Genomic DNA, 23,297 nt, shown 5'->3' with positions numbered 1-23,297 from the left:
TTTCCATTTCTAACATTTAATCGAGTCTCTGCTGAACATCGAGTGAAAACGTGTCGGGACGTAAACGAAACTAAAATCTGCAGATGTTTGATTTTCTGCTGAATCTGGTTTAGATTTTTGGACAGTTTTTGGTTTCAAAGTGAATTTTAAAAACAAACTTGATTTAACACTTGTTATTTAAAGCCACATCTCAAACGGAGTAAAGAGTTCTCTGAGGAACATTAAGCACTTAGAAACTTTCCCATCATGCCTCTGGGTGTTTTCGGGGCGTCGCCGGTACTTCCTGTTGTCGTCCGGTGTTTTTAAACGTGCCGCTGTTTAAGCTTTGTATTTAATGTCATGAAATTATCAGTAAAAACTAAATCAAACTGTTTGCTGTCGACTCGTTTGTTTACACACACGATCAGTTTTATAAAACCTCAGTTAGCATCGTTAGCATCTCTCATTGAAACCAATACATGAAGCTACTTTGTTTTGATTCCAGTAGAAACTCAATGTCTTGAAAAAAATCCAACTAAAGATGGAGCCCCCCCCGCTGCTTTAAAAGTTAAAAACATGGAGGAAACCTTTACAAATGACGAAACATTTTCAGGATAAATGCACTTTAAGAGTTTTTCACATTGAAATTCTTGACTGTTTTCGAGCGGATGAAAAGGAGAAAAGAAGGCAATGAAAGGTTTTTAGTAGCAGAGACGAGCTCCAACAGACTGCAGTGTTTTCCTCTCCGGCTGCACCAGACTTCATTACAACTATTTTAGCAGCTATTTATCTAAAAGGCATTTTGGCCTTTACTCACCTTTTTATTCAAAGTTCAACACAAAGACAACTTCTGACATTTAGAATTAGAATTTAGTTTTGCCATCATAAATGTTTCTATAATGAACATGTGACTACAATAACTCGTAAATATAAATAAACATGGTTCCCGACCGGACTGGTGTCAGAGAGGAAGACATTTAAGGTTTGAAACTCGTCCCTAAAGCGGTCAAACGTCTGATATAAAAGCACTTCTCAGGTCCGACACACGAACCCCTTCGCCCCCCCAGTTGCATTGATAAGAGTTTGTACCTTCTGTACATCTCAAGGCATCTCACAGGAGAACTGACTCAGTTCATTTACATACGTACATATTCACACATGAAAAGAACAAGATAGTATTTTGCTATTTAAGTTGCTTATCTGGTAAACTTTAGCCACAGCTGCATCTTTGTCAAGCGGTGGCGTATAAAGTAGTAAGCTAACGGGTAGCAGGCTAACGGTTAGCAGACGGTAACAGTTTACAATAATAGATCTGTGCTTCTCCTTCAATAGTGGTCAAAACACACAAAAACAACTGTACAGATGCTAATGACCGTAACACCAAATATTGGCTTTATTACAGCTTTTATAATATCTTTACAATTATATGATTAATTTATAAAATGTTCATTTCCACCAGGGTGCTAACAGAAAACAGCTTGTGGTCACCAGCTAGTTTTTCCTCCTAAAAATAATCAAAAACGTTCAACTGAAATTATGTTAGAAACAAATTACTTCATTGTACAGCCTTCATTTTTAGTTGGCTAACTAGCTTATTATTAGCTCGGCTAACTAGCTTATTAGCTAGCAGTAACAGGGTTTTTCATTCGTTGTTGGTCCTTCCTGTCAATTCCATTGTAGTCTCAAACATACAAGCGCATCAATTAGCTAACTAGCCTGCTGGCTAGCTAACTAGCTACCTCACATTTGAACAAATTGTTGCTAGCTAATTTATCTCAAAGTTCTGGTAGCATTAGCTAATGTTGCCGTCTACTAGATTTGTTAGCTAGTCAACTAACGTCTCTATAAATCCTTTGAAACAGAGTCCTCAAAAAAATACAGTAATTTCTGTGTAAAAACAACGTTCGTACGTAAAACACTGGAATAAAGCCATCGATAGTGTTACCAACATTACTTAAAACATCAAGTGTTAAAGTCCATACTGAGAACATCTGAGTGTCACTTGTTTTCGTGGACTGTTATTATATAAAAAAAAAACATTCACATATTCAGGAAACTTCTCTCCTCAAAGAAAAATAAACTGTCAAACAGAAACGTCTCTCGCTCTCGTTCAGCCAAAGTTAATCACAGGAATGTTTCTGTCGGCTGATCGTGGAGGAAGAGCGTCGAGCGTTCGTTAAATATGCAACTATATCGTTAACAGACAGATAACTAACATTAATTCAGCGTACACAGAGACGTCCAGTTAACATGAAGAGGAGGTTCTTGCATAAATCTGTTGCAAAGGAAACGTTTCGCTCGTTTCCACTCAAGTATGTTGAAGTGTCCGGAAGAAATGACCTGAACCCGTCTAAGAGTTTCGTTAACGTTAGCGTCTTTAACAAGTCGTGTAGTAATCTGAACAAAATAACACGTGAATAACATGAAATTCAAGACACAAGAATAAAAAAAATAGGAAAATGAAATTATTCAGTGACAAACATGCAGATTAAATAAACTGATGAGTTGACGCGTCAAATTGTAATAGTTTTCTTTTTCACCAGACACTCGTCACCTTCTGCGAAACGTTTCTCCTCACGTTTCGGCGTGTTCGTGAACATTGTTAATAAAGTCACAATACACCTAAAAGTCCTAAAATATGTGAACGTTAGCGCTGCACATTAAAATAGTGATCTCAACTTTACAGGAAAACGCGACAGTTAAATTCAAACAAGATCACTTCTGACAAAAACATTCCTAAAAACAAGGTCACGATTTGTTTTTAGGTTCAAAAACGACGACGAACGCATGCTAACAATAGCATGTTTAAACTCGTTAGCCGCAATTGGATGTTATCGCGCCAATGTTTAACTTTTTAGGCCAAATTAAGTTAATGTTTGTACAAGTATTTCAAAAAGTCACAGTAATGTTGACGAACACAGAAGCTACATGCAAGCGGAGAGCATACCGACGTTAGCATGCACGCTCACAGTTAGCAAGTTGACGTGCTAATACTTAGCATGCTGCATGCTAACAGGGATTGATTTCTTGTCCTGAACTTGCATTGGACACATTTAACTTTTAACTCGTGTTGAAAGTGCTTTTTAAATTTTCACACAAAAGACACGACGACGGCTGGTTGTGATAAATGTCTGGTGAAAACACTTCGTCTCAACTTCTCAAACTAAAGACCGTCGGTCTCTTTTCTCCGAGCAAAGGAAACGCGTTGTGCTTCTCCACGTAGAGTTTAGTGTTTCATCACGTTCTGTTCTTTAAGAACAAACATACAAACTGACTTCTTAAGTTTGAGAAATGTTTTGACTGATATTTTATTAAAAATATTCGAGTTGCTGTCAAACTGCAATCAAATTTATTGGAATTTAAAGATCGACAAACATATTTCATTAATCTTGTGAGGACTTAGCATCCTTAGTAATCACAAAATGAAAGATGACCATTCATTAGTTTCACAAACGCGTTTCTTTCCTTCTTCTACCGAAAGATTTTATATTTCTAAAACATTAAACTTCAACATTATCACCCGACATCTCGTATTACGAGACTTTTATCTGGTGATCGTCATTATGCGATAATTTCTGCAGCATTTTCTTCTATTTTTGACATTTTTCGTAATTACGAGAACAATTTTTATTGGCTCGACTTTCAGTTTTCTTGTGAAAAACTGTTTACGGGTCAAGTTTTTTCTTAATGTGCTTCTGAAGTCCACAAGTTAAATTCATGAACAACATTTCTTTGAGCAGTTTCTGTCGTCCAGTGTTATTGTGGCAGAATCACAAATTCAAATCTGGAGCTCCTTAAAGACAAACAATTAACTAAAAGTGTAAAAACTAAAATGGCCGATTGAATATGAGGAACAAGCTGTTGTCTGACGTTCAGTTACCAGAGGAATCATTTGGTCTATAAAATGTAAAAATAATAAGAAATGTTTTCGTCTGATCAGCTGCTGAAAACCCAAATTCAAAAGTTCCCTGCAGTTTAGTCAAGAAACAAGATTAATGTCTGAGACGGAACGATCCACTCTGAGCTCCAACGTGTTCACAGTCAAACGCGTTCTTCTAAATTACATTAGTCTCCAGAAGTGTGAATCCAGAGACTTCCTGTTTAGTGTTTCTGCTCCTGGTTTTACTTTTTTTCAGAGGATGTAAAACGAACTGGAAAAGTCCCAGACGCTGTACTTTCCCAGCTGCCCATGAATGTAACGCAACAAATCAGCTGATCGTCACATTCAAAACAAATCCGTTAGAAACTTCAGAGACGGACGAGATAACAGAGTCGAGTCTGATCCAGTAAATCGTCCCAAAGTTCAAACATCCGGGTCGGGTGGAGCCGCCGTCGGCGGTCACATGATGCCGTTGGTGACGTACTGGAAGGAGTCGTAGAGTTTGGTGGTGATGGAGCGCATGGACCCGTCCACCAGCTGCTCCACCAGCAGCTGCAGCTGCTCCTCCGTCAGAGACATGTGGAAACGCTCCTTCAGCCCGCGGATGGTGCTGGAGCCGTGGAAGCAGGCGAGGTGGGAACCTGCAGCAGCGAAGAGCGTCAGTACAGAGGAGGCAGGAAATACGAAACCGTTAGGTCATCACTTCATGCCCTCATCACTTCATCAAGTCATGACCTCATCACTTCATGCCCTCATCAAGTCATGACCTCATCAAGTCACCACCTCATCAAGTCATGACCTCACCACTTCATCAAGTCATGACCTCACCACTTCATCAAGTCATGACCTCACCACTTCATCACTTCATGACCTCATCAAGTCATGACCTCATCACTTCATCAAGTCATGACTTCAAGTCATAACCTCATCACTTCAAGTCATGACCTCATCAAGTCATGGCCTCATCACTTCATGACCTCATCAAGTCATGACCTCATCACTTCAAGTCATGACCTCATCAAGTCATGACCTCATCAAGTCATGACCTCAGCACGTCATGACCTCAGCACTTCATCAAGTCATGACCTCAGCACTTCATCAAGTCATGACCTCAGCACTTCATCAAGTCATGACCTCAGCACTTCATCAAGTCATGACCTCAGCACTTCATGACCTCAGCACTTCATGACCTCAGCACCTCAGCACTTCATGACCTCAGCACCTCATCACTTCATGACCTCAGCACCTCATGACCTCAGCACCTCATGACCTCATCACTTCATGCCCTCATCAAGTCATGACCTCATCAAGTCATGACCTCATCAAGTCACCACCTCATCAAGTCATGACCTCACCACTTCATCAAGTCATGACCTCATCACCTCATCAAGTCATGACCTCAGCACTTCATGACCTCAGCACCTCATGACCTCAGCACTTCATGACCTCAGCACCTCATGACCTCAGCACTTCATGACCTCAGCACTTCATGACCTCAGCACCTCATCACTTCATGACCTCAGCACCTCATGACCTCAGCACTTCATGACCTCAGCACTTCATGACCTCATGACCTAAGCACTTCATGACCTCATCACTTCATGACCTCATCACTTCATGACCTCATCACTTCATGACCTCAGCACTTCATCAAGTCAGCACCTCATGACCTCAGCACCTCATGACCTCAGCACTTCATGACCTCAGCACTTCATGACCTCAGCACCTCAGCACTTCATGACCTCATCACTTCATGACCTCAGCACTTCATGACCTCAGCACCTCATGACCTCAGCACTTCATGACCTCAGCACTTCATGACCTCAGCACCTCATCACTTCATGACCTCAGCACTTCATGACCTCAGCACCTCATGACCTCAGCACCTCAGCACTTCATGACCATGACCTCAGCACCTCATGACCTCAGCACTTCATGACCTCAGCACCTCATGACCTCAGCACCTCATGACCTCAGCACTTCATGACCTCAGCACTTCATGACCTCATGACCTCAGCACTTCATGACCTCATGACCTCAGCACTTCATGACCTCAGCACCTCATGACCTCAGCACCTCAGCACTTCATGACCTCAGCACTTCATGACCTCAGCACTTCATGACCTCATGACATGACCTCATCAAGTCATGACCTCAGCACTTCATGACCTCAGCACTTCATGACCTCATGACCTCAGCACTTCATGACCTCATCACTTCATGACCTCATCACTTCATGACCTCAGCACTTCATCAAGTCAGCACCTCATGACCTCAGCACCTCATGACCTCAGCACTTCATGACCTCAGCACTTCATGACCTCAGCACTTCATGACCTCAGCACCTCAGCACTTCATAACCTCAGCACTTCATGACCTCAGCACCTCATCACTTCATGACCTCAGCACTTCATGACCTCAGCACTTCATGACCTCAGCACCTCAGCACTTCATGACCATGACCTCAGCACTTCATGACCTCATCACCTCATCAAGTCATGACCTCATCAAGAGATGACCTCAGCACTTCATGACCTCAGCACCTCATGACCTCAGCACTTCATGACCTCAGCACTTCATGACCTCAGCACTTCATGACCTCAGCACCTCAGCACTTCATGACCTCAGCACCTCATGACCTCAGCACTTCATGACCTCAGCACTTCATGACCTCAGCACTTCATGACCTCAGCACCTCAGCACTTCATGACCATGACCTCAGCACTTCATGACCACATCACTTCATGACCTCATCACCTCATCAAGTCATGACCTCATCAAGTCATGACCTCAGCACTTCATGACCTCAGCACTTCATGACCTCAGCACTTCATGACCTCAGCACCTCATGACCTCAGCACCTCATGACCTCAGCACCTCATGACCTCAGCACCTCATGACCTCAGCACTTCATGACCTCAGCACCTCAGCACTTCATGACCATGACCTCATCACTTCATGACCTCATCACCTCATCAAGTCATGACCTCATCAAGTCATGACCTCAGCACTTCATGACCTCAGCACTTCATGACCTCAGCACCTCAGCACTTCATGACCTCAGCACCTCAGCACTTCATGACCTCAGCACTTCATGACCTCAGCACTTCATGACCTCATGACCTCAGCACTTCATGACCTCATGACATGACCTCATGACATGACCTCATCACTTCATGACCTCATCACTTCATGACCTCAGCACTTCATGACCTCAGCACTTCATGACCTCAGCACTTCATGACCTCAGCACCTCAGCACCTCATCACTTCATGACCTCAGCACTTCATGACCTCAGCACCTCAGCACTTCATGACCTCAGCACCTCAGCACTTCATGACCTCAGCACTTCATGACCTCATGACCTCAGCACTTCATGACCTCAGCACCTCATGACCTCAGCACTTCATGACCTCAGCACTTCATGACCTCAGCACTTCATGACCTCAGCACTTCATGACCTCAGCACTTCATGACCTCATGACATGACCTCATCACTTCATGACCTCATCACTTCATGACCTCAGCACTTCATGACCTCAGCACTTCATGACCTCAGCACCTCAGCACTTCATGACCTCAGCACTTCATGACCTCAGCACCTCATCACTTCATGACCTCATCACTTCATGACCTCATCACTTCATGACCTCAGCACCTCATGACTTCATTCATACGTCAGCCTCAGTGTTCGGTACGAGGAGTCGGTTACCTTGCTGCATGATCTCCACTATCTGCAGCACCTTCTCCATGTGCTTCCTGGCAGCGATGAGACCCTGAAGCATCAACATCTTGTAGTAGATAAACATGTCGCCGTCCAGACCACCCATCACCTGAAACGCACGTCATTCACTCATTTTACCGTCAGAACAAAATCAAACATTTCAGCAGAAACACAGAAAAACAAACTCACGTCGACGAACTCTGACGTGAGTTTGAAGGCCGACGTCTCGAAGCCGAGATTACGAGGAGAGCTGGAGAGGATGAAGCCGAAGTCGATGTGGATGATGTGACCTTCAGAGTCCAGCAGGATGTTACCGTTGTGTCTGCACACAGTTTCAAATTAAACAGACAGCTACAGGATACTGTTAGCCTAGCTTAGCACAAAGACTACAGAAGAGACGACAGAAGCGGCGAGTAATGTCCGAGCACTTCCAGGTCTCACCTGTCTTTGACCTGCAGCAGGTAACAGATGAGGCTGTATCCGGCGCAGCTCTGCACGAAGTTCCTCTGAGCGGTGAGGAACGCTTCGGTGGTGAAGCTGCCGTGTTCCTGCAGGAAGTAGTCGAGCAGAGACAGCTGGCTCTGTTTACGCACCTGACGGAGGAAACAACTACGTCAAACATCGTTTACATGATGGAAACGTTTCGTCAGCTGCTGTCAATCATCAAGTGCATTCTTATGTTACCTGGTGCAGAGAGACGGCGTTCAGCACGGGTTCAATCATCCCGCTGTCTGACGACATCACCAGGATCTTATAAGGCTTGATCCACAGAGGAACTCGCTCCTGCTGCCAGATCGACTGCACACACACACACGTTAAAGCGTCACATCATCCTGCAGCATCTTTATTTTAAAAAGGCACACGTTTAGTTTTGTCTCCATTAAAAGATATAAAGATTGTTATGAGAGGAATTAATCTATTTCTTAATTTATCCCGACATAATCTTATAAATGCAAAATAATATTTACAGAAAAGTTGTTTTATACAAAGTAATCAGATTACCCACAAAACCCCTGAAAGACTAAAACTGATCACATCTGCCAATAAACTAGTTTTTAAAAGGAAATGTAAGAAAATGAATAAAGTTTTGTTCTGTTGTAATGTCCGTGTGAACCCTGAATAAAGTTTTGAGGTGAGGTACCTGCAGCTGTCGGAGGACCTGGTATGCGAGCAGCTCCTGCCGCAGGTCGTCTCCACACTTCACGATGACCGACAGCAGTCGCCAGTTCAGCAGGTGACCGTACGGAGAGCCTTCCCTGATCCTCCTGCACACGCGCACACACACACACACACACACACACACACTTTAATAAATCCTAAATGTGCGAGATGAAGCTCAGAATCTGCGCCTGAATGTTGTCAGATGCCGAAGGTCCTGAAAGATACATATACACGTGAACATAAAGAAATACGTTGCCGCAGTATTTAGCAGCGGCGCGATGACGTCACACTTCAAACTGAAGTTTGTGTTTCAACAAAATAACGCAATCGTTTCTCATAAATTTGAACTTTTAATCTTATAAATTTGTGATAAAACTCAGAAATTGTCTTAACAACCAGACAAAGAAGCTGAAAGATGTCGACGCTCACCGGACTTTCTCCTCCCATGGTTCTTTGAGGGCGACGGCTGACGGGTCCTCGGGGTCTCTTCTGAACGAGGTCGGCGTGTGAGCGAGGTTCTCCGACAGACGCCGCCTGAGAACAGAAACAAACGTTAGAAACGTTTGACTTTATTATTATTTAGTACCCGTCAGAGGGACATATTGAACTTTTAACTTCACAGATTCAGATTTTTGATTATTAAATATAATAAAAACTAATTAAATTGATCTCCACCTTCAGCAGATGAACACATTAATAATTATAGTTCTGGTACTTTAAGCACATTGTGTTGACCTGATGTCTCCGGCGGCGATGAACACCGGCTCTTTGCTCTCCAGACTCGTGATGCTGTCCACCGAGAACTGACTGATGTTATCAGAGCTGCTGGTCTGAGCCTCCACCTGCAACACAGTCATCATGTATTTATTAAATACAATCAATAATAACAACACATAATGTTAATTATATTATACAATATATTTTATATTCCACACTTTACCATGTTAATATATTACATTACACGCCATCCGTCTCACCTCCACCTGCAGCTGTCCGATGTCGTCTGTGGCCCACGCCTCGTCGTCATTGTCGTAGTTCGGGACGGTGGAGAAACTTCCTGCTCTGTGCTCTGATGTCATCCCGCTGCCGGCGTTAGCCGCAGTGATGCTGCCGCCACAGTCCAGGTTATCCGCGGAGCGAGCGGAGCGGATCCTCGTCTCCGGGATCCGAACGGGAACCGGGGACGTCTCGTAGCTCTCGCACTCCAGAACCTCCACGTAGATGATGTACGGAGCCTGAGGAGGAAACGCATTTCAAATTACAGCCAGTCGTTAGTTCACGATGAGCAAACATTCACATGCCCGCGAGCTAATGTTTGTTAAGGCTGTCAAATATTTAGTTTGTCTCTTTCGATGGAGTTAAACTAACAATTTCCCTCGGCCTCAAGTCTTGTGCTAAGCTAGGCTAACAGTTTCCACCTGCTTCCAGTCTTTGTGCTAAGCTAGGCTAACAGTTTCCACCTGCTTCCAGTCTTTGTGCTAAGCTAGGCTAACAGTTTCCACCTGCTTCCAGTCTTTGTGCTAAGCTAGGCTAACAGTTTCCACCTGCTTCCAGTCTTTGTGCTAAGCTAGGCTAACAGTTACCTTGTCTTTGGAGTTGAGCACGACGGCCTGCGTGTGGGGGATCCTGCAGACGTGGTGCTGGTGCTCGGCGGTGGGCATCCACACCCGGGCCGGCAGCTTGTGGTTGAGCAGCGACAGCTCTGAGATCAGCCGCTGAGTTTTCTGCTCTTTGGTCGGCAGCGTCGCCAAACGCTTTCCAATGCCGAGCAGAGACTTCACCAACTCCCTCTGAGGACGCAGACGCTCCAGCTGAAACACAGAAACATTTAGAGTTTAAACCATAACTATTATTTTACTTATTTTTCCTCATTTACTTTATTTTTTATTCCTATTTATGTTTCAATCTTTTACTTGTTTGTAAATTTTTTGATTCCTTTCTATGTTTCCACATTTTGTTCTTTAATAAGTTTGCCCGATGACTCAGGTTCAGACGCGTCGGTCACTTCCTGAACGTCTCGTGTTGATTAAAGTTTCTCTGGATTTTCTCCGTCTGTGTTCTCGAGCCGCTTCCAGCGTTTTAAATCCTCTCCAGACGGAGACACGTGGAAACATTTCAGAGACGTTTGGGAGGAAATCAAAAACAGAAAGATGTTTACGTGACCCAGATTCTGCAGAAACAGACGTTACAGATTAAATCCAGCCGAGTCAGAAGATCAGGAGACTTTTAATCTGGGAATATTCCTAAAACACTGACGGCAGGAAAGAAAGGAAATTATTCTGCAACTATTATCATATTCAAATAACGTTTAGTATTATACACACATGTATAATAGTCCGTCTGTAAGATGTACACGTCATGATCAACTGAATATATTAGAGCTTCTGATTTCTCACAAAGATTCATCGTGTGTTTTGTGTACTTTATTATTATTTAAAGTCTCCCTCACACACACACACACACACACACAACACAACACACACTCGCCCTCACACAACACACACACTCTCCCCTCACACACACTCTCCCTCACACACACACACACACACACACTCCCTCACACACACACACACACACTCCCTCACACACACACACACACACTCTCCCTCACACACACACACACTCCCTCACACACACACACACACACTCTCCCTCACACACACACACACTCTCCCTCACACACACACACACTCTCCCTCACACACACACACACTCTCCCTCACACCCACACACACTCTCCCTCACACACACACACACACTCTCCCTCACACTCTCCCTCACACACACACTCTCCCTCACACACACACTCCCCCTCACACACACTCCCCCTCACATACACTCTCTCACACACACACTCTCTCTCCATCTCACACTCCCCCTCACACTCCCTCTCACACTCCCCCTCACACTCCCTCTCACACTCTCTCTCACACACACACACACACACACTCTCCCTCTCACACTCTCCCTCACACTCACACTCCCCCTCACACACACTCCCCCTCACACACACTCCCCCTCACATACACTCCCTCTCACACTCTCCCTCTCACACTCCCTCTCACACTCTCACGTTTACTCTCCTACAACAACCAACCTGACGACGAGGTAAAGGCGTCACTTGTACGAATATAATTATCTTTCACATTACAGACGATTCAAGAATCTAATTTTGAATATTCAGAATTGATTTTTTCAGTACATTAAATACAACTAATGTCAATATCATGAACAATGAGTATTATTTAAACTTATTTTAATCAAAGAATAAAGATTACACACGGTTTGGATTGTTAATAACTTTTATGTCGATTGTTTTTATTATTTTCTAATTGACTTGTTTTTCTGAGGCATTAATCTTCGTCGTCTTCACTCTATAATTATTTCTCTATCGTTTTTTTGTTCTTATGTTTTTCTTTCAGGATTAATAAAGTTTTATTTAAAGTTGTATTCATTTTAAAAACATGTAAGAATGAAGTTATTGTAATATCACGACAACATAAGAGTCTCACCTCCTGATGGACGGCTTCCACCTTCGGGTTACTTCCGGTGCGGCGGAGGCCGGAGCCAGGCCCGCTGCTCGCCGTGGTGGCGTCCGACTTGGACCTCTGGTGGGTCCTCCTGGACGGAGAAACAAACGCCTCCGCCTCCCCAGGTACGGGGCTGTCCGGGGGGGGGCCGGATGTAGAGAGGGGGGGGGGCGGCCTCCACGTTGCTGCTGTTGTGCCTCCGGTGGCAGCGGCGGTGTGACGGCGAGGAGGCCGGGCTGTCGGTAACAGAAGCCGCTCTGTGAGCGTCTGACGGGGGATCGGAAGGCTTGAGCTCGTCGGACAGGATCAGTTTCCGCAGCTTGGTGCCTCTGGAGTGACGCTGGGTGGAGATGTGCATGTCGGAGGAGTACGCTCCCAACAGCCAGGCCGTCAGCAGAGAGAAGGTGATGCCGGCTCTGCAGCGGTGAATCTGAAACAGAGGTCACATCCAGAGGTCACATCCAGAGGTCACATCCAGAGGTCACATCCAGAGGTCACATCCAGAGGTCACATTCAGAGGTCACATTCAGAGGTCACATTCAGAGGTCACATCCAGAGGTCACATCCAGAGGTCACATCCAGAGGTCACATCCAGAGGTCACAATCAGTCCACAGAACATCCAGAGGTCACATCCAGAGGTCACATTCAGAGGTCACATTCAGAGGTCACATTCAGAGGTCACATCCAGAGGTCACATTCAGAGGTCACATTCAGAGGTCACATCCAGAGGTCACATCCAGAGGTCACAATCAGTACACAGAACATCCAGAGGTTCTGTTTCTTGCAGGTCTATGGGGGTGGGGGGGGGGGGTCACTCACCAGATACGGTCTGATGGCGTCTCCCACCTCGGTGTCCATGTGCACGTACATGTTGAGCAGCTGCGGCAGGTAGAAGTCCACCTCGCTGTCGGGGAAGCTGAAGAGGCGGTTCCCGATGTACGCCTGCACCCCCGGCTCCTTCGACTTGTACAGGTAGGCGATCGCCATGGAGACGTCAAACAGCTTGGACTCAAACAGGCGCAGCAGCCACGACTGTTTGGAGGAGGACGGCGAGGACGCCGACAGCAGTGAAGAAGAGTCCGGCCGCGCTGAAGGAGGCGGATCTCGCTGGGAAGCGACGCCTTGTTTGTCTCCATCCTTCTCAGAAGCCCCGCCCTCCTCCTCCTCCTCGTCTTCTTCTTTGATGGAGCTGGTGTCCGGGCTGATGTGCCACTGTGGGCCGGAGCTCTCTGTTGAGTCGGTGTAGTGTTGTTGTTGATCGTCCTGTTTGTTGTCCACTTGTTGCTGCTCAGGCACGTCCCTGTTCTGCAGCTTGACCTTGAGAAGAACATCCTGACAAGCCTTCAGAGCGACTTCAGGGTCGATCACTGGGAGCAGAAGACATCAGATTCATCGTAAACAAAACATTTGCACAAGATGACGCAAAGAAAGTTGTGCAATACAGCGTCGAGTATACTCAACAAGACGTCACAACATCTGACATTTAGTAGATGATACGAGTGAAGTACCACGAGGGTCGACACCACAGTGAAAACTAAACCGCAAACCCCGACGTACTCAACGTCCGTTATTACTTCAGACAGGAAGTGAAGCGGCTCAGAATTCATCTAATATCTGTTTTATATTGAAAACATCTTCAAACATCTGGATTTATTCATGTTTCTTCCCAAAATCTACATTTTATAAGATTACATTGAACACATCATGATAACATTATAATTTACTTCCCTGGATAGAGCCTGAACGCACCGCAGTGCGACTCTATGGAACCTCAAACATCTGAACTATCCCTTTAAATGCAGCTGATCGTGGTCATAAAAGATTATCATCTCCGTCTCGCTACCTTGGTCGACCCCGAGGTCCATCTCCATGGCGTCCTCCGAGATGACGTCCAGCGGGGGGCTCGGGCCTCGAGGTTCACCGCCGCTCGACGTGCCGCTGCTGCCGATGCCCTCGCTGGCGCTGCTGCCGAGGCTGCCGGTGCTGCCGATGCTCCCGCTGGGGCTGGAGCTGCGGGGGCTGGCGCTGGGGGAGGACGTCTGCTCGCTGTGTGGAGGGGTGGGGGCAGCTGTTAGCTGGGGGCGGTGGATGGTGATGGTGGTGGTGGTGGTGGTGGGGGCAGTCAGAGGAGCTCTCTGAACAAGAGGAAGATGATGAAGAGGAGGAGGACGAGGAGGCGCTGGAGGGGGAGGAAGGGCAGGAGAAGGTGGTGGGGGAGGAGGATGCGGGAGGTGGGGCGGGTGGGGCTGAGTGGGAGGGGCTTAGGTGGAGTGGCCGCAGAGCCGGGGACAAAGAGACCTCGGCGTCGGCCATGTTGGAAGAGCGGAGCTGCAGAAAGAGACGAAGAGGGGAAATGACTGTTACACGATGGAGGACGATTTCTTTCTTTGTAAAATCACCAAATTTACGCCATTTGTCACATTTAGAAACCATAAAAACTAATATATATATATATATAATATATATATATATATATATACAAAAGAAAGAAATACATAAAGAAAAAAAAGAGAACGAGAGAGATAGATAGAGAGAGAGAGATAGATAATATATATAGATATAGATGATATATATAGAGAGATATATAGATATATATATGGATGAGAGAAAGTAAAGGAAAGGAAAGAAACAGAGAGAGAGTAGAGTAGAGATACTAAAGAAATAAATTACATACTTATATATATATAGTAAGATATATAAACAATACATACATAAGTATATTATGTAGTAGAAGAGAGAGAGATAAGATATAGAGAGAGAGATAGATATACTTACATACATACTACCAGTACATATAGATATAGAGAATATAGGACATACAACATAAATATATAGACATACATATACATTATATATATATATATATAGATATAATATACTAATATATATATATATACACATATATTACTATATCATATATATATACATATATATCATATATATATATATATTATATATACATATATACATTATAATATTAGTATATATATATTAATATATACACTATATATATATATATATATATATAATATATATATATACTATAGATTATACTACATCCTATATAGATATTACATAGAGGAGAGATAAGAGAAAGAAAGACAGATAAGATGGAGAATAGAGAGAGAGAGAGAGAGAGAGAGAGAAAGAGAAGAGAAAGAGAGAGATAGGAGAGAGATGAGAGAGAGAAGAGAGAGAAAGAGAGAGAAAGAGAGGAGATAGAGAGAGAGAGAAATTACAGAGAGAGAAAGAAAGAGAAGAAAGGAAAGAGAAAGAAAAGAGAATAGATAGAGATAGAGAGAGAGAAAGAAAGGAGAGAGAGAAAGAGCAGAGAGAAATGGAGAGAAGAGAGAGAGAGAGAGAGAGAGGAGAGAGAGAGAGACGAAGAGGGAGAGAAAGACGAGAGAGAAAGACAGACAGAGGACAGACAGAAGAAGATAGAAGAGAGAGAAAACGAGAGAGAGTAGAGGACAGAGATGAGAGAAGAAAGAGAGAGAGAGAGAGAGAAGAGAAGAGAGACAAGAGAGAGAGAGAGAGAGAGCAGAAAGAGAGCATGACATATCAGAGACAGAAGAGGAGAAAAGTAGAGAGAGAGAGAGAGAGTAGAGAGAGAAAGGACAAGATACGAGAGAGAGAAAGAGAGAGATAGAGGAGAGGAAGAGAGCAGGGAGAGGAAAGGAGAATAGAGAGCGACAGACGAGAGAGACAGGAGAGAAGAGAAGGAGAGAAGAGAGAGAGAGAGAAGAGAGACGAGAGAAGAAAGAGTAAATAGAAAGACAGAGAGACAGAAGAGAGAAGATGAGAGAGAGAGAGACGCAGAGAGACATGAAGAAGACAGAGAGAGTAGAAGAGGAGAGATAGAGAGAGAAGAGAGATAGAGAGATGAGGGAGAGAGAGATAAGAGATAGAAGATGGAGGAGGAGGGAGAGGGAGGGAGAGAGAGAGGTGAGAGAAGAGAGAGAGATAGGAGAGAGAGGTAGGAGAGAGAGAGAGAGAGAGAGAGGAGAGAGAGGGGAGGAGCAGAGGAAGATAGATGGGAGGAGAGGGAGAGAGGGAGAGGAGAGAGAGGAGAGAGAGGAGAGAGAGGAGAGAGAGAAAGAGAGAGGAGAAAGAGAGAGAGAGAGAGAGATAGAGATAACAGAAGGAAAGAAATGAATAGAGAAAGAGAGAAAGAGAGACATAGAGAAAGAGGAAGAGAGAGAGAGAAGACGAGAGGAGCAAGTAGAAGAGGACAGAGAAAGAGAGAGAGGAGAGAGAGAGAGAGAGAAAGGATAGATAGGATAAGAGAGAGAGAGATGAGAAAAGAGAGAAGAGAAGAGACAAGAGAGTGAGAGAGAGAGAGAGAGAGAGAGAGAGAGAGCAGAGAGAGAGAGGGAGAGAGAGAGAGAGAGAGAGAGAGAGAGATTAGATGAGAGATATAAAGGAGAGAGAAAGAGAGAGAGAACATGATAGAGAAAGAGAGAGAGAAAGAGGAGAGAGAGAGAGAGTGAAAGCGACAGAGAAAGAGACCAGAGACACGACAGAGAGAGAGAGAGATATGAAGAGAGATGAAGAGAGAGAGGTAGAGAGAGAGGGAGACAGAGCAGACCAGAGAGAGCCCGGACAGAGGATACAGACAGAGCGACAGAGAGACGACAGAGAGACAGAGAGAAAGACAGACAGGAGAGAGAGAGAAGCAGAGGAAGAGAGGAGACAGACAGAGAGGAAGAGCAGGAGGGACGAAATAAGCGAGAAAGAAAGAGAGAAAGAGAGAAAGAGAGAAAGAGAGAAAGAAGATAAAGAAAACGAAAGAGAGATAATAGATAGAGAAAGAGAGAGAGAGTATAGAAGAGAGAAAAGCAGAGAGAGATATAGAGAAAAGAAATAGAGAGAGAAAAAAGAGAGAGAGAGAGAGAGAAGGAAGAGAGATAGAGATAGAAAGAGAGAGAGAGAGAGAGAGGAGAGAGAAAAAGAGAGAGAGAGAGAGAAAGAGAGAGAGAGAGAGAAAAAGAGAGCTAGAGAGAGAGATAGAGAGAGAGAGAAGAGACAAAGATAGAGAAGGAGAGAGAAAAGAGAGATAGAGAGAGAAAAAGATAGAGATATATAGATTGAGAGATATATAGATATAAAAAGAATATATAGAAAAAGAGAGAGAGAGAAAAAAGAGAGAGAGAAAAAAAGAGAGAGAAATACAAAGGAAGAGATATCGAAAAAAATATAAGATAAATAAAAGAGAGAGGAGAGAGAAAAGAGAGATATAGAGAAAAAAAAGAGAGATAGAGAGAAAAAAAAATAGAGAGGATAAAGAGAGATATAGAGATATAGATAATATAACAGAGGAGATGAGTATATATATGAGATAGAAAGTATATAGATAGAGATAGAAAAGAGAGAAATAGAGAGAGAGAAAGAGATAGAGAGGAGATATATATGAAATAGAGAAATATAGAGAGAGAAAGAGACAATAAGGAGAGATATAGATATATAGAGATTTAAATAGAAAGATTAGAGATAATTAGATATATATTATATAGATAGAGAGAGAGACAGAGGACAGAGAGGGAGAGAGATAGAGAAGTAGAGATAGAACAGAGAAAATAGAGAGAGAGATGAAGATCATATATATAGATATATATATATATATACATAATACAGAAGATATAACTATATTAGAGATAGATAGATAGCAACGAGAGAGATATATATATATAATATATATATATATATATATGATATATATATATTATATATATATATATATATATATATATATATATATATATATATATATACATACATACTGAGGAGTATTAGGAGTATTTTTTTGAGGCACTAAACAATACAACTGCAATGAAAGCTGTCCCCCAGCATGATGAACAATCACTGATCCTCGACACAAGCTGATGTCCGGAGGACGCTGAAGAATTTAACCCCCGGAAGGCGGTGGGCCCGGACAGTATTCCAGGACGGCTGCTCAGGGACTGTGCCGACCAGCTGGCCCATGTCCTCACGGACATTCAACACCCCGCTGGACCAGGCTATTGTTCCATCATGTTTCAAGTCAGCAGCCATTGTTCCCGTGCCTAACAAATCCCCAATCACTTGTCTGAATGATTACCGGCAGGTAGCACTCACCCCCATCATGATGAAGTGCTTTGAGAGGCTGGTCAAGGACCATATCATCTCCATACTTCCCCCCAATCTCGACCAGTTCCAATTTGCTTACCACCCAAACCGCTCCACAGAGGATGCCATCTCCTCTGCACTCCACCTGAGCCTGGCCCACCTGGTGGAGAAGAGCACACATGTGCGAATGCTGTTCCTGGATTTCAGCTCAGCATTCAACACAATCATCCCCCAGCATCTGGTAAGCAAACTGGGACCCCCTCGGCCTCAACACCCCCCTGTGTAACGGGCTGCTGGATTTCCTCACCAACAGACCCCAGCATGTGCGGGTTGGAAACAACACCTCCAGCACCATTTCTCTGAGCACCGGCTCCCCACAGGTCTGCGTTCTGAGTCCTACTGCTGTTCACCCTGATGACCCACGACTGCTGTGCCAGGTTCAGTACGAACCACATCCTGAAGTATGCGGACAACACAACAGTGGTGGAACTCATCAGGGACAACAACGAACTGGCCTACAGGGAGGAGGTGAAACATCTGACAGACTGGTGTCACACCAACAACCTGATCCTGAATGTTGACAAAACAAAAGAGATCATTGTTGACTTCAGGAAAAAGCAGCACTGACACACACCGCTCCTCCTCAACGGCTCAGCAGTGAAGACCACAGACAGCACAAAGTTCTTGGGGGTGCAACTCACAAACAGTCTGACCTGGTCCCTTCACACCTCCTCACTGCTGAAGAAGGCACAGCAGCGCCTGCACTTTCTGCGCAGGTTGAAAAGAGCACAGCTCCCCCCTCCCATCCTCACCACGTTCTACAGAGGCACCATAGAGAGCATACTGACCAGTTGCATCTCTACCTGGTCTGGAAACTGCAACACCTCAGACTGGAAGTCTCTGCAGAGAGTGGTGAGGACAGCGGAGAGGATCATCGGGACGTCTCTTCCTTCCATCAGAGACGCTGCTAATAAACGCTGCCTCACCAGAGCCCAGAACATTATAGAAGACCCCACTCACCCCCACCCCGGCCTGTTCCCCCTGCTGCCCTCTGGCAAGAGGTTCCGCAGCATAAGGAGCAGAACTACCAGACTCTGCAACAGCTTCTGTCCCCAAACCGTCAGACTGTTGAACCAGAAATAACTCTCATGAGCAACGTGATGTGACTCCTCTCTAAGAACTCTTACATGTATATATTTTATAGAGTGTATATATGTTATTTATATAAAGTACATTTATATTTTAAGTACACATTTTATTTTATATTCATGAATCAGCACCACGACACTTTTAAATATGTATGACCATATTTACAGTCACTTGTACAGTAAGCCAGGACAACGAAACTTCATTTGAATTGTACATTGTATAATCTCGTAATGACAATAAAGTTTTTTGATTGATTGAGGAGTACTGAGGAGTATTCAGAGTATTATGAGTACTGAGGAGTATTATGAGTACTGAGGAGTATTATGAGTACTGAGGAGTATTCAGAGTATTATGAGTATTATGAGTACTGAGGAGTATTATGAGTACTGAGGAGTATTAAGAGGAGTATTTTGAGTACTGAGGAGTATTATAAGTACTGAGGAGTATTATGAGTACTGAGGAGTATTATGAGTACTGAGGAGTATTATGAGTACTGAGGAGTATTATGAGTATTATGAGTACTGAGGAGTATTATGAGTACTGAGGAGTATTAGGAGTATTATGAGCACTGAGGAGTATTATGAGTACTGAGGAGTATTATGAGTACTGAGGAGTATTATGAGTACCGAGGAGTATTAGGAGTATTATGAGTACTGAGGAGTATTATGAGTACTGAGGAGTATTATGAGTATTATGAGTACTGAGGAGTATTATGAGTATTAGGAGTATTATGAGCACTGAGGAGTATTATGAGTACTGAGGAGTATTATGAGTACTGAGGAGTATTATGAGTACTGAGGAGTATTATGAGTACTGAGGAGTATTATGAGTATTATGAGTACTGAGGAGTATTATGAGTATTATGAGTACTGAGGAGTATTATGAGTACTGAGGAGTATTAGGAGTATTAGGAGTATTATGAGCACTGAGGAGTATTATGAGTACTGAGGAGTATTATGAGGAGTATTTTGAGTACTGAGGAGTATTATAAGTACTGAGGAGTATTATGAGTACTGAGGAGTATTATGAGTACTGAGGAGTATTATGAGTATTATGAGTACTGAGGAGTATTAGGAGTATTATGAGCACTGAGGAGTATTATGAGTACTGAGGAGTATTATGAGTACTGAAGAGTATTATGAGTATTATGAGTGCTGAGGAGTATTATGAGTACTGAGGAGTATTATGAGTATTATGAGTACTGAGGAGTATTATGAGTATTAGGAGTATTATGAGCACTGAGGAGTATTATGAGTACTGAGGAGTATTATGAGTACTGAGGAGTATTATGAGTATTATGAGTACTGAGGAGTATTATGAGTATTATGAGTACTGAGGAGTATTATGAGTATTATGAGTACTGAGGAGTATAATGAGTACTGAGGAGTATAATGAGTACTGAGGAGTATTATGAGTATTATGAGTACTGAGGAGTATTATGAGTATTATGAGTATTATGAGTACTGAGGAGTATTCAGAGTATTATGAGTATTATGAGTACTGAGGAGTATTATGAGTACTGAGGAGTATTATGAGTATTATGAGTATTATGAGTATTAGGAGTATTAGGAGCACTGAGGAGTATTAGGAGTATTAGGAGTATTAGGAGTACTGAGGAGTATTATGAGTACTGAGGAGTATTATGAGTACTGAGGAGTATTAGGAGTACTGAGGAGTACTGAGGAGTATTATGAGTATTATGAGTACTGAGGAGTATTATGAGTATTATGAGTACTGAGGAGTATTATGAGTACTGAGGAGTATTAGGAGTATTATGAGTACTGAGGAGTATTAGGAGTATTATGAGTACTGAGGAGTATTATGAGTACTGAGGAGTATTAGGAGTATTATGAGTACTGAGGAGTATTCAGAGTATTATGAGTACTGAGGAGTATTATGAGTACAGAGGAGTATTATGAGTATTAGGAGTATTATGAGTACTGAGGAGTATTAGGAGTATTAGGAGCACTGAGGAGTATTAGGAGTACTGAGGAGTATTAGGAGTACTGAGGAGTATTAGGAGTACTGAGGAGTATTATGAGTACTGAGGAGTATTATGAGTATTATGAGTACTAGGAGTACTAGGAGTATTATGAGCACTGAGGAGTATTAGGAGTACTGAGGAGTACTAGGAGTATTAGGAGTACTGAGGAGTATTATGAGTACTGAGGAGTATTATGAGTACTGAGGAGTATTATGAGTACTGAGGAGTATTATGAGTATTATGAGTATTATGAGTACTAAGAGTACTAGGAGTACTGAGGAGTACTGAGGAGTACTAGGAGTACTGAGGAGTACTGAGGAGTACTGAGGAGTACTAGGAGTACTGAGGAGTACTGAGAAGTACTGAGGAGTATTCGGAGTACTGAGGAGTATTAGGAGTACTGAGGAGTATTCGGAGTACTGAGGAGTATTAGGAGTACTGAGGAGTATTAGGAGTACTGAGGAGTATTAGGAGTACTGAGGAGTATTTTGAGTATTATGAGTACTGAGGAGTATTAGGAGTATTAGGAGTACTGAGGAGTATTATGAGTACTGAGGAGTACTGAGGAGTATTATGAGTACTGAGGAGTACTGAGGAGTATTAGGAGTACTGAGGAGTACTGAGGAGTATTAGGAGTACTGAGGAGTACTGAGGAGTATTAGGAGTACTGAGGAGTATTAGGAGTACTGAGGAGTACTGAGGAGTATTAGGAGTACTGAGGAGTACTGAGGAGTATTAGGAGTACTGAGGAGTATTAGGAGTACTGAGGAGTACTGAGGAGTATTCGGAGTACTGAGGAGTATTCGGAGTACATCCAGCGGGAGGAGGAGCAGAGCCGCTCCCTCCTGATGAAAACAATCCGGAGAAGGAGGCGGACAGCCGGGTTGCAGCAGGCCCGCGGCCCGGGGACCTGACACCGGAACACCCGGACACCACGGGCGGCTAACAGCTAGCTTAGCCGCGTAAAACAAACAAAAACACCGAGAAGAAGAAAAGTAACACGACACAAACAAACCGCCGCAGTGGAAGAAGACCTACCCGGCCAGAGGCGTCTACAGTCCGGGTTAAATGTCCCGGGACTCGGGGTATAATCCGGGTTTCGTCCCGGGAGTTTCCGGGTTGGATGGAGGGCTTTGACCCCGGGTGTATTCCGGGTCTTCAGTCCGGGGTTTCAGGCTCCGAAGCGGTCCATCTGGAGCGGAGTTTATGTTTTTTTTTGGCCTGGCTCGGCTCGGCTAGGCTCGTCTTTAAAGCAGCAGTGACGCAACATCCGTCAAGACAGCCGCAGTCCCAGACAACGACACGTCCGGCTAATACTTTCAAAATAAAAGTAGCAGTAGTTGTAATTTATTTCGGACCTGCACATTACAATAAATAACAAGAACTATAAGCGGATTTTGAAATAATGTTTCGCGGGCACTGATATGGACCAGCCCCCAGGACTCTCATCATACATGATAGTTGTTGGTGTTTCTTCTTGCTGGTCGTTGTGAGTCTCATTGTGTGTTTGTAGTTGTTTAGTGTTCAGTGTGTGTGCAGGCCGCTGACACTTTGGGCCACTGTGCCCGCTCAGTAATCCATCCATAATATTCAGTCATTCAAATAAAACGCAAAAATGATATTATACATACATATATATATATATATACATATATATATATATATATACATATATATATATAATGTTCCTCTTTATGTATATTTTGGTAGCAGCCTTGTTTTATGTTTTATGTTTTAGGTAATACTCTAATAGTATAAATACATATTGTACTTCATGAAATACA

The 23,297-nt window shown here is 43.6% G+C and overlaps 1 protein-coding gene across 1 annotated transcript; it reads right to left on the bottom strand.

Moving 5' to 3' along the window:
- Positions 1-101: 101 nt before the first annotated feature.
- Positions 102-22,783, bottom strand: LOC115004652 (phosphatidylinositol 4-kinase beta). Its single transcript, XM_029426349.1, is given in 16 exon segments — positions 102-4,500; positions 7,572-7,692; positions 7,773-7,905; positions 8,025-8,176; positions 8,268-8,381; positions 8,725-8,848; positions 9,174-9,278; positions 9,480-9,586; positions 9,722-9,979; positions 10,328-10,555; positions 12,257-12,442; positions 12,444-12,704; positions 13,095-13,642; positions 14,119-14,359; positions 14,361-14,603; positions 22,552-22,783. Coding segments are annotated over 15 exon segments (2,988 nt in total). The 5' UTR covers positions 14,589-14,603; positions 22,552-22,783; the 3' UTR covers positions 102-4,318.
- Positions 22,784-23,297: the final 514 nt, after the last annotated feature.

This window comes from Cottoperca gobio, unplaced genomic scaffold (assembly GCF_900634415.1).
Source record: "Cottoperca gobio unplaced genomic scaffold, fCotGob3.1 fCotGob3_158arrow_ctg1, whole genome shotgun sequence".
NCBI classification, from domain to species: domain Eukaryota; kingdom Metazoa; phylum Chordata; class Actinopteri; order Perciformes; family Bovichtidae; genus Cottoperca; species Cottoperca gobio.
This window is presented reverse-complemented; position numbering and strand designations above follow the sequence as displayed.